Source organism: Ranitomeya variabilis, chromosome 4, assembly GCF_051348905.1.
Source record: "Ranitomeya variabilis isolate aRanVar5 chromosome 4, aRanVar5.hap1, whole genome shotgun sequence".
Taxonomy (NCBI): domain Eukaryota; kingdom Metazoa; phylum Chordata; class Amphibia; order Anura; family Dendrobatidae; genus Ranitomeya; species Ranitomeya variabilis.
Window position 1 is genome coordinate 455,252,742 of NC_135235.1, and position 12,135 is coordinate 455,264,876.

The window sequence follows — 12,135 nt, forward strand, 5'->3', positions numbered from 1 at the left end:
GCGCACCACATGTCCGGTTACACAGGTCTGTCGCCTGCTTCTCTGAACATATAGTGGAGATGGGATTTCATAAAATCCCCTCCACTATGCTGTACCATCTGGACGCAGCGTTTCCTGACCTGTGCACCTATCCTCACAGTTCCCTATGAACACATACTAGTTGCTGTCAGATCCCAGGCGCCACGTGACCGTAATACCCGTCAGTAGAGAGGATTGTCAGTCTTGTCACTTTCCTCACATCATTGGTCACATCGGCTGTCAATCACAGCTGCGCAGCCGCACGGAACGAGTGTAAATGTGTTCTACAACGAGGTCCCGCCCACTAGCAATATTGGCAGAAGAAGTAGCCAATGAAGCACAGACACATGCGCGTCGCTTCCCCGCCTTATTTGGAAGAGACCATTTACAGCCCGGAAAGGGGTTACCATTGTCCAGGTCTTTCGTATGCCGGAGACATAGTCGTTCGTTCTGGTGGTAATAGATAGACTACTATGTTGTAGTTGTACGGTGGTCGGTATTTCAGAGCTCGCCCAGAGGACGGTGGTATATTCTGCGCGGTTTTCTCATAGAAATGAGTTGCTCCCCTATTTCGCCCGGCTACGTGTCCGTCTAAGAAGCGCCGGAAATAGTGACTGGTCGGTGCGAGTGACGCTGTGAGGGGCGGGAGCGAGCAACATGGCAGCGAGTGAGTAGTGCAGTCCGGCTACACTGAATGAATTGCGTGCACCGGGGTGTGGAGAGGTGTGCGGGGCCGGGGCCTGTGTGTGCGGCGCTGCGTCCTGTGTGGGCGCTGCCCCCGTGTGACAGGGCCGCCGACTGTGCTGGCACTTGATGGCTCTGCCCTAGTCTTCTATCGTGACTACATAGAAACGCCTTTCGCTGTGCGTTATCGCGATAGATGGTCAGAAGCCCTCAGAATGCAGTGTGCAGTCCTCCTCTCATTCTTTGTGTTTGCGCGGAAATGAAACCTTGGTCCAGTGATACTGAGGAGCTCGGAGTCAGGAGGTCATTTCCAGCTACTTATGTTATTCCGCAAAACACGGGTGGATGGGGATAACCTGTAGCATCCCGAGAACATCCTGACCGAGCACAGATGCGCATGCTCGGCCTCCATTCATGGTCTGTGGGGCTGCAGAGTACAGCTCATGGCTATTTCCATCAGTCCCATAGACAATGAATGGAGAGGAGATGCACATACTCGTCCTCTGCTACATTCAGGGTCTGTGAATGGAGAGGAGATGCACATACTCGTACTCTGCTGTATTCAGGATCTGTGGAGCTGCAGAGTACAGCTCGTAGCTATTTCCATCAGTCCCATAGACCATGAATGGAGAGGAGAAGCACATACTCGGCCTCTGCTGCATTCATGGTCTGTGGGGCTGCAGAGTACAGCTCATGGCTATTTCCATCAGTCCCATAGACAATGAATGGAGAGGAGATGCACATACTCAGCCTCTGCTGCATTAAGGGTCTGTGGAGCTGCAGAGTACAGCTCGTGGCTATTTCCATCAGTCCCATAGTTTATGAATGGAAAGGAGATGCACATACTCGGCCTCTGCTGCATTCAGGGTCTGTGGAGCTGCAGAGTACAGCTCGTGGCTATTTCCATCAGTCCCATAGACCATGAATGGTGAGGAGATGCACATACTCAGCCTCTGCTGCATTCAGGGTCTGTGGAGCTGCAGAGTACAGCTCGTGGCTATTTCCATCAGTCCCATAGACAATGAATGCAGAGGAGATGCACATACTCAGCCTCTGCTACATTCAGGGTCTGTGAATGGAGAGGAGATGCACATACTCGTCCTCTGCTGTATTCAGGATCTGTGGAGCTGCAGAGTACAGCTCGTAGCTTTTCCATCAGTCCCATAGACAATGAATGGAGAGGAGGTGCACATACTCATCCTCTGCTGCATACAGGGTCTGTGGAGCTGCAGAGTACAGCTCGTGGCTATTTCCATCAGTCCCATAGACAATGAATGGAGAGGAGGTGCACATACTCATCCTCTGCTGCATACAGGGTCTGTGGAGCTGCAGAGTACAGCTCGTGGCTATTTCCATCAGTCCCATAGACAATGAATGGAGAGGAGATGCACATACTCGGCCTCTGCTGCATACAGGGTCTGTGGAGCTGCAGAGTACAGCTCATGGCTATTTCCATCAGTCCCATAGACAATGAATGCAGAGGAGATGCACATACTTGGCCTCTGCGACATTCAGGGTCTGTGAATGGAGAGGAGATGCACATACTCATCCTCTGCTGTATTCAGGATCTGTGGAGCTGCAGAGTACAGCTCGTGGCTATTTCCATCAGTCCTATAGACAATGAATGGAGAGGAGGTGCACATACTCAGCCTCTGCTGCATTAAGGGTCTGTGGAGCTGCAGAGTACAGCTCGTGGCTATTTCCATCAGTCCCATAGTTTATGAATGGAAAGGAGATGCACATACTCGGCCTCTGCTGCATTCAGGGTCTGTGGAGCTGCAGAGTACAGCTCATGGCTATTTCCATCAGTCCCATAGACAATGAATGCAGAGGAGATGCACATACTTGGCCTCTGCGACATTCAGGGTCTGTGAATGGAGAGGAGATGCACATACTCATCCTCTGCTGTATTCAGGATCTGTGGAGCTGCAGAGTACAGCTCGTGGCTATTTCCATCAGTCCCATAGACAATGAATGGAGAGGAGATGCACATACTCGGCCTCTGCTGCATACAGGGTCTGTGGAGCTGCAGAGTACAGCTCATGGCTATTTCCATCAGTCCCATAGACAATGAATGCAGAGGAGATGCACATACTTGGCCTCTGCGACATTCAGGGTCTGTGAATGGAGAGGAGATGCACATACTCATCCTCTGCTGTATTCAGGATCTGTGGAGCTGCAGAGTACAGCTCGTGGCTATTTCCATCAGTCCTATAGACAATGAATGGAGAGGAGGTGCACATACTCAGCCTCTGCTGCATTAAGGGTCTGTGGAGCTGCAGAGTACAGCTCGTGGCTATTTCCATCAGTCCCATAGTTTATGAATGGAAAGGAGATGCACATACTCGGCCTCTGCTGCATTCAGGGTCTGTGGAGCTGCAGAGTACAGCTCGTGGCTATTTCCATCAGTCCCATAGACCATGAATGGTGAGGAGATGCACATACTCAGCCTCTGCTGCATTCAGGGTCTGTGGAGCTGCAGAGTACAGCTCGTGGCTATTTCCATCAGTCCCATAGACCATGAATGGAGAGGAGATGCACATACTCGGCCTCTGCTGCATTCAGGGTCTGTGGAGCTGCAGAGTACAGCTCATGGCTATTTCCATCAGTCCCATAGACAATGAATGCAGAGGAGATGCACATACTCAGCCTCTGCTACATTCAGGGTCTGTGAATGGAGAGGAGATGCACATACTCGTCCTCTGCTGTATTCAGGATCTGTGGAGCTGCAGAGTACAACTCGTAGCTTTTCCATCAGTCCCATAGACCATGAATGGAGAGGAGATGCACATACTCAGCCTCTGCTGCATACAGGGTCTGTGGAGCTGCAGAGTACAGCTCGTGGCTATTTCCATCAGTCCCATAGACAATGAATGGAGAGGAGGTGCACATACTCATCCTCTGCTGCATACAGGGTCTGTGGAGCTGCAGAGTACAGCTCGTGGCTATTTCCATCAGTCCCATAGACAATGAATGGAGAGGAGATGCACATACTCGGCCTCTGCTGCATACAGGGTCTGTGGAGCTGCAGAGTACAGCTCGTGGCTATTTCCATCAGTCCCATAGACAATGAATGCAGAGGAGATGCACATACTTGGCCTCTGCGACATTCAGGGTCTGTGAATGGAGAGGAGATGCACATACTCATCCTCTGCTGTATTCAGGATCTGTGGAGCTGCAGAGTACTGCTTGTGGCTATTTCCATCAGTCCCATAGACAATGAGTAGAGAGGAGATGCACATACTCGGCCTCCGCTGCATTCAGGGTCTGTGAATGGAGAGGAGATGCACATACTCGGCCTATGCTGCATTTAGGGTCTATGGGGCTGCAGTGACAGCTCTCAGCTGTTTCCATCAGTCCCATAGACAATGAATGGAGAGGAAATGCACATACCCAGGCTCCACTGCATTTAGGGTCTATGGGGCTGCAGAGCACAGTATTGTGCTACTTTCGTCAGTCTCATAGACAATGAATGGAGCAGAGGGTGGTCGTCGCCTGTTTTACATGACGGGTAATGATGTGAACGGAATAATCACAGTCATGGTGTCTGCAGCACATCCCCAGTTTAAACTGGGCGTTCTGTTAACCTATAAGGAATTTTTGCGGATCTAAATGATCTGATCACATTTGCTTCATGTAAGGATTTTATCGTTTACTACACAGGAATGATCATTCGTACACATTTACTGATTGTCCACTCATCTCAGTGCAGCATCATTCTACATAGTACAGCCGTAAAATGCGGCAGTTTTATCACAGTGGCTCTTTAGACTGCCTAGTTTAAAAAAAGAAGAGGGAGAGTTAGAGCAGCACAGCATACTCACCTATGTATACCGCGTCACTTCCCTCCTGACTTAGACCCGTTGAAGCGCCGTTAGTTGGCGCGAAACGGCCGTTGTCTCGTTCGCTGCACTCCTGCACTTTGCCCGTCCTCCCGTATGCCGTGAAGATGATTTTTGTATGAAGGAATAAAGCATTTCTGCAACTGCAAGATCGGTGAGTGCTTTGGCGTTTTTTCTACCATTGCCACTGCCTAGTTTAAGTTTACACCTTTTCTTGGCTTTGTGGCAGAAATGTGGGCCCAAATTTTGACGCTTTTTATTGTAGCAGGGTGATGGATATGAGATAATGCCCCCATGTCAGACATGTCTGTGGCTAAAACGCACAAATATGGTGCAAGTCATTGACAGGTTTTTAGTGCAAAATGCGACAACATTATGGCACTTTTAGTTTTAATTTCTTTTAGTATTTGCGCACTTAGCTGAAAGTATATGGGACAAAAAAAATAATGTATACACTATGGGTTTTATGGGTTCTCATTCACTAGACGGAGGCTAAAAGTATGTCTCGTGTGGCTCCCTACCATTTGGCAAACTGTAGCGGAAATAGTAAGGGGCTGCTAATTCCTATATAGAGGGGCACTTTTCACTGGTCACTCTGATGAATATATGCCACGGAATCTGCCAAGACTGGTCAGTGTTGGATACTTCATGAAAATGTGCTCAAACGCCAGGGGAGAATTTTCATCATTCTTACTTTGGTTTTGATCCAAAGGCCCTTTTCACCAATCCCTACTTATTTTGCTTTGGATGTGAAGGGGCCTGTGCAGACATGGAAAAGGGCTGACAATTTTGGTGCAAATACACCTGTGAGCCCAGTTTTTCTACACATCCTGTAGTATAGGGATGATACATTTTTGGCTATGCTCCCCAGTTTCACAGTTTCTTCTTGTGTTGATTCATTTAAACATGGTAGAAGGCGAAAACTAATGATGAAGACTTACAGATAGTCATCCTGAGCTTTCATGGCTTCTTGTCTCATGTTTCCCTCTTGGCTTTGTTCTTCACTGATTTCAGTAATGAATGTCTGTCCACCTACAGCCTTGTGTCACTGCTTGTGTGGTCTGCTGTACCAAGTTAACCCCTTAATGACCCCAGCTTTTTTTCGGTTTTGCATTTTCGTTTTTCGCTCTCCTTTTTCCCAGAGCCATAACTTTTTTTTATTTTTCCGTCAATATGGCCCTGTGAGGGCTTATTTTTTGTGGGATGAGTTGTACTTTAGAACAACATCATTGGTTTTAGCATGTCGTGTACTCGAAAACAGGAAAAAACATTCCAAGTGCGGTGAAATTGCAAAAAAAAAGTGCAATCTCACTGGTGTTTTGTTTGGCTTTTTTGCTAGGTTCACTAAATGCTAAAACTGACCTGATATTATGATTCTCCAGGTCATTACGAGTTCATAGACACCAAACATGTCTAGATTCTTTTTTTTATCTAAGTGGTGAAAAAAATTCCAAAGTTTTCTTAGAAAATAAAGAAAATTGCGCCATTTTCCGAGACCCATAGTATCCCCGTTTTTCGTCATCTGGGGTTCCATGGGGGCTTATTTTTTGCTTACCGAGCTGACGTTTCTAATGATACTTTCTTTTTCATCGCCCATTATTGCATATTACTGCAATGTTGCTGCTACCAAAAAACGTAATTCTGGCATTTTGACTTTTATCGCTATGCTATTTAACGATCAGGTTAATCCTTTTTTTTTTTTTTTTTTTTTGATCGGGCGATTCTAAATGCAACAATACCAAATACGTGTAGGTTTGATTTTTTTAAATTTTTTTTATTTGTTTTATTTTGAATGGTGCGAAAGGGGGGTGATTTAAACTTATATATATTTTTAAAAACTTTTCTTTTAAACTGTTGGCATTCTTCAATAGCCTCCATGGGAGGCTAGAAGCTGTTACAACTTGATTGGCTCTGCTACATAGGAGCGATGCTCAGATCGCCTCTATGTAGCAGAATTACTGCATTGCCATGAGCGCCAACCACAGGGTGACACTCAGCAATCCGGTATCAACAACCATAGAGGTCTGCTGGAGACCTCTGGTTGTTATGCCGATGAGCCATGATCATGTGACGGGGGTCACCAATGCGCGCATTTCCGTCCGGATGGCCAGAAGCGCTTGTTAAATGCCGCTGTCAGTTTGACAGCAACATTTAACTAGTTAATAGGCGCGGCCGGAGCCCGCATCAAAGTGGGGGTTCTGCCCTCGGACGTACTATTCCGTTTGATATCAGTAAGGGGTTAAAGATGCTTGAAAGACTCTTAGGCCGGGGTCACACTTGCGAGTGCAATGCTAGAAGCTCACGCCTCAATACCTGGATTTGGAGCGTGCGGCTCCATAGAAATACATGCAGCCGCACGCTCCAGTCCTGAGTGCCGGCGGCAGTGCCAGGTATTGATGCGAGAGACTCGAGCGAGTTTCTCGCATTGCACTCGCAAGTATGACCCCGGCCTTAGGTTAAGTTTCGACGATGAGTTTTTGACGTTGCGTATTTCCACTGAACAAAAAAAACGCAGCGTCTTACAGTTCTAACAAAGTCTTATGCTCACTGTTTCTTTTTAATGCTGTGTAAACTGACGCATGTATGAAAGCTTCAATGCTAATTCCTCTTGCGCGTACGCGGAGTTTTATGTGCAGATTTTCACCATAGAATTGCATTTGATGTAATCCTCACATGACTATCAATAAAGTTTTGTCAAAGCCAAATACCAGGAAGTCTAAAAAATAAAGCGGTTTTAGTTAACACCTTAATGACTATTAATACGACATTTAGCTGACCTGAGACATAAGATAATGGTACCTACTACCCAGTGAAAAAACAGCAGCTGTACAGTGTAGTGGAAATCCTGCCCCATCAGCCACAAGTGATGTTGGCAGATCAGTAGTGACAATGGCATCTAAATGGTTAGGCAGTGTTCACATTGCGTTGGTGCAGTCCTTTCAACGCATGCGTTAAATGGACTGCACCAACACTAGTGCCTTGTTGTGATCGCAATAGCGCAGATGCTCCACCTACACTATCGGTGATGGACCCAGAAACGCTGCAGCCCGCGTCCGAGGGTCCGTCACAGAAAGACTGGATATCGCTAACGCATGCCGATTATGACATGCGTTAGCAATGCGCTACATAGTGGCAGTCAATGGGTGCGCTAATGCATCCCTTTGTTAGTTAGTGCCGCTGTGTAACGGATGCCGTTGACGCAATGTGAACCCGGCCTTAATGCACCACCAGCTTTTTTTTTTTTTGCACTGCTGGAGTATTGCTTTAAATGTAATTCCCCTGCCCCCTGTCTGATACTCAACCTGACACCACCTTCATCGTTTTCCAGCTTAGCTCCCGTTCGGTCTCCAGGGAAAAGTTACCTACTGGCTGCTCCATTAAATATGGATCTACGTGGAGGTCACTTATCAATACAAGTCTGAGAGCCTCGTTCTGGCTGCAGTTATCAATTCAATAAGGGGAAAAAAACAAGCGTGTGCATGAGATTTCTGAAATATCACAGCTTTTGCTGGTACTGTAAAACTGCATAAAAAATAGCTATGTGTGAATATAGACAAATGGCTATTGCTATTAGTGAGTATCACTACTAAGGTACGGCTCTGTCTGCTAGAGTGGATGACAGCTCCATGCAAGAGTGTGGACTGAAAAAAAAGATGTGAAATGAAAAAGGTGATTGCTAAGGCATTTTTGCTACAAATACACAGCTTTAGCCTCATGCACACAGCTGCATATTAGACCTCATTTAGCAGGGATCTGTAGTAAAGTTTCGTATAGCAATCTATAGGCTATTTATGCAGAGAGTAAGCTCATAATAAGTGAGGGAGCAGGCTTGGATCGATGTAAAACACATAGCTAGGATGGTGCAGGCTGCACACGTGTAATTGTTGATGATTTTTTTTTTTTTTTGTACAAAATTGATTTTATAGCTTGAGATCAATGGACGTCTTACTACTTCCTGACACAACATGAGCCAGGTGACAATGTTCTGTACAGACCTGTGCAGAAGTCATGGCCATTGCAATTTATTAGACCTGTTTTCCACTTCCTTATTTCCTCTACAGTACAGCAGCTCGCCCATTCTTCTGCAGTGTTTTGCTCTTGAGTAGAGATGGGTGGACCCCTGGATGTTTGGGTCCGGCGGGTTTTGGCTGAACAGTTTAAAAAAAAAAAAAAAAAGTTTGGGTACCAGAACAGGACCCAAACCCTGACCCCATTCACTTGAATGGTAGGTGCGAACACCCAGTGTTTGCCACGCTCTCATGTGCATGACAGCGTGGCAACACTGCCTCTGATTGGCGGTAAAATCATTACTGCCAGTCAGACAACCGCGGTTCCCACGCTGTCAAATGAGCTTCGGTCACTGGCATCGGCAGATGAGACTAGGCCTCCTCCCACTAATAACAGCGAGAACAGGTGCAGCTGATGTGAATATTCATCAGCCGGTGCCTGCGCTCTAAATAAAGAATAAAATCCCGACGTGGGCTCCTCTGTATTTTTGACAATTAGGCAATACTGACAGCTATAGGCTGCAACCCTCAGCTGTCGGCTTTAGCAAGGTTGGCTATCAAGAGTAGAGGGGTCCCCACACTTTTTTTTTTTTTTTTTTTAAATTAATAATTAACAAAAACAGCATGGGGTCCCCCTCCATTTCTTGACAACCAGCCAATCTAAGGCAGACAACTGGGATGATATTCTTAGGTTGGTAAGGGACCATGGCTATTGCCTCCCCAGCCTAAAAATAGCAGTCCACAGCTGCCCAGAAGAGGTGCATCTCCTAGATGTACCAATTCTGGAGCTTTACCCGGCTCTATAGGACGCGTCTCCATTACTAGTCCTATAGTTATATTGTAAATAAACACACAGCAAGAATAGTCTTTTATTTGAAATAATAAAAAAAACACTTTTCCTTTATTATTTAAAAATAACAAACCGTTATATTAACTTAATGCCCATTACATTGCGAGCTCAGCCTCAGTGACGTTATCGAGGTTACCGCCGGTCACTAATGCTGCGTTCCCAGCTTGGGCCCCTGAACTGCTGTGACCTCCGGTGAGGTCATTGCTAGCATAGTGAGAAAAAGTCTTAGGGTATGTTTCCACGTTCAGGAAACGCTGCGTTTTTGACGCTGCGTTTTTCTGCTGCGTCAAAAACGCAGCGTCCAGATGTTACAGCATAGTGGATGGGATTTTATGAAATCCAGACTCCACTATGCGTTTAAAAACGCATGCGTTTTTGCCGCGAAAACGCATGCGTTGTGCGTTTTTTCAAAATGCTGCATGTTGCTACTATGAGCAAAACACGCAGGTACACCACAGGTGACCTGCCAGTGACCTCAGGTGCAGTTTTGGTCAGGATTTTACTTGCATAAAATCCTGACCAAAGACTGATGCAATCCTGAACGTGGAGACATACCCTTATGGTGCAGCACTGAGCTTGGAGAGGTCATCAGGGGAAATGATAAATTTCTCCTGGTGAACTCACCTCTACCGTGAGACTTTCTCACTGTGCTAGAGGTGATCTCATCGAGGTACCCACAGTGCAGGGGCCCGGATGGGAACTCAACCGCAGTGACCGGCGGTAACCTCTATGACGTTACCGCTGGTCACTGATGCTGCACTCGCAGAAGCTTATTCCTCAGTGATTCTCAGCCTGAAGGGTCTAATCTTGGCACCGTCCTGGTTGAAAACTGTTTATCCCCAGACATGGATTACGGCATGGTACAGAACGATGGACAGGTGAGGGATATGGCTGTCTTCTATTTATTACAGGACACAAGGTTTATTTTTAAAGAAAAAGCAAAAAGTGTGTTTTGTTTTTATTTCAAATAAAATAATTTATTGTTGCTGTGTCTTTATTTACAATTTAACTATAGTATTAGTAATGGGTTTGATGTCACCGGACAATACAAAGGTGACATCAACCCCACAAAAAAAAACCCACTTGCTACCGCTACAGGGCAAGTGGGAAGAGCCTGGGCAAAGCTCCAGAATGGGCAAACCTAATAGATGTGCCTTTTCTGGACAGCTGTGGACTGCTATTTTTAGGCTGGGGCAAATACCCATTGGCCCTTACCAGCCTGAGAATGTCAGCTCTCGGTTGTCTGCTTTAGACTGGCTTTTTGTCAAAAATGGGGGGACCCCACTCTGTTTTTTTAAATAATTAAAAAAAAAAAAAAAAAAACAGCGTGGGGACCCCTCTATGCTTGATAACCAACTTTGCTAAAGCTCTCAGCTGAGGGTTGCAGTTTTGCTGGCTGGTTATCAAAGATACAGGAGAACCCACGCTTTTTTTTTTTTTTTTTTTTTTTTTTAAGAGCACAGGCAGCAGCTGATGAATACTCCCTTCATTTGTTCCTGCTCTCGCTGTTATTTGTGGCAGCAAGCATAGGCTGATGGAAGCAGTAGTCCCATCAGCTGATGCCAGTGACCAGAGGTAAACTTTTTACCTCCGATCACAGCTGCGGACAGCGTGTGAATCGTGGTTGTCTGGCTGACAGTAATGATTTTACCACCAATTGGAGGCAGTGTTTGCCGCGCTGTCATTCATATGACAGCACGAGAAAACCTGATGTTTGAGGAGCAGAACCTGAACAGTAAGGGTATGTTTCCACGGGGCGTATTTCTTGAGTTTTTGCTGCGGATTGGATGCTGCGTACAGCCGCAGCGTCCAATCCGCAGCGTCCAGATGTTACAGCATAGTGGAGGGGATTTTATGAAATCCCATCTACACTATTCGTACAAACACGCAGGCAGCAAACCTGCATATCTGGACATGTGGCGCGTTTTTATAGGCCGCATCATGTCTATTTATCTTGCGGAGACGCTCAGTCTCCGCAAGATAAATAACATAGTCTATGTATAGGATGCGGTGATTCCGCATGTGTTCAATGAACACGTGGAATCACCGCTCTTACAAAAGGGATATCCGCTGCGTCCAAAGTGCTGCCAATACGCCCCGTGGACACATACCCTAACACGGACTTCCTGGTGAAGTCTGTGGTCGGAGTCCATGCCCGAACAATAGGTGTTTGGTACGGACGCCGAACTTTACTGTTCGGGTTCGCCCATCTCTACTCTTGCGCTCTACTGCAAAGTTTTTTCTCTTTTGTTGTTGTTTAGCTATTACTGTAGATGGAAGTTAGCTTTCTTTGTCCTGTTAGTGTACATTTCTTGTAATCAATTATTTTTACATAGGACATATTATTATAAATATAAGTACTTGAGTCCCACATGGCTTATTACTCCATAACTTGGTCTGTTGAAAAAGTAGCTATGTAATTTCATCACTACACACAAATCATGTACAGGGGGCCATGAAAGGTGAATGAAATCCCTGTGAGCCCCATAGCATTTTAACAGCCTGGCTGATAAGAACAGCTTGAAGGGGTATTCTCATCTCCAAGATTCTATTCCAGTATGTGTAATAATACTGGGAAATGCCTCCAATTAGAAATGTAGAATTGTTCTTCCGATAAGCTATGTTGCTTACCCCAAGTGCAGGGCATTGCACCACTGATATAGTGACAGATGTTACGGATCGTAACCATGGTTATCTAACCTACTGCAATGGTCTGCATATTGGGTAAGTGACA

General features: G+C 46.1%; 1 protein-coding gene across 2 annotated transcripts in view; it reads left to right on the forward strand.

The window, feature by feature from the left end:
- Positions 1–357: 357 nt before the first annotated feature.
- RPN2 (ribophorin II) overlaps positions 358–12,135 on the forward strand; it is a 54,138-nt gene continuing 42,360 nt past the window's right edge. Inside the window, exon 1 of one of the 2 annotated variants that reach the window (XM_077251597.1) lies at positions 358–685. In XM_077251597.1, the coding sequence (XP_077107712.1) occupies positions 676–685 (10 nt within the window). In that variant the 5' untranslated portion in view covers positions 358–675. The remainder of the gene's footprint in view (positions 686–12,135) is intronic. The other variant, XM_077251596.1, reaches the window with a different exon arrangement.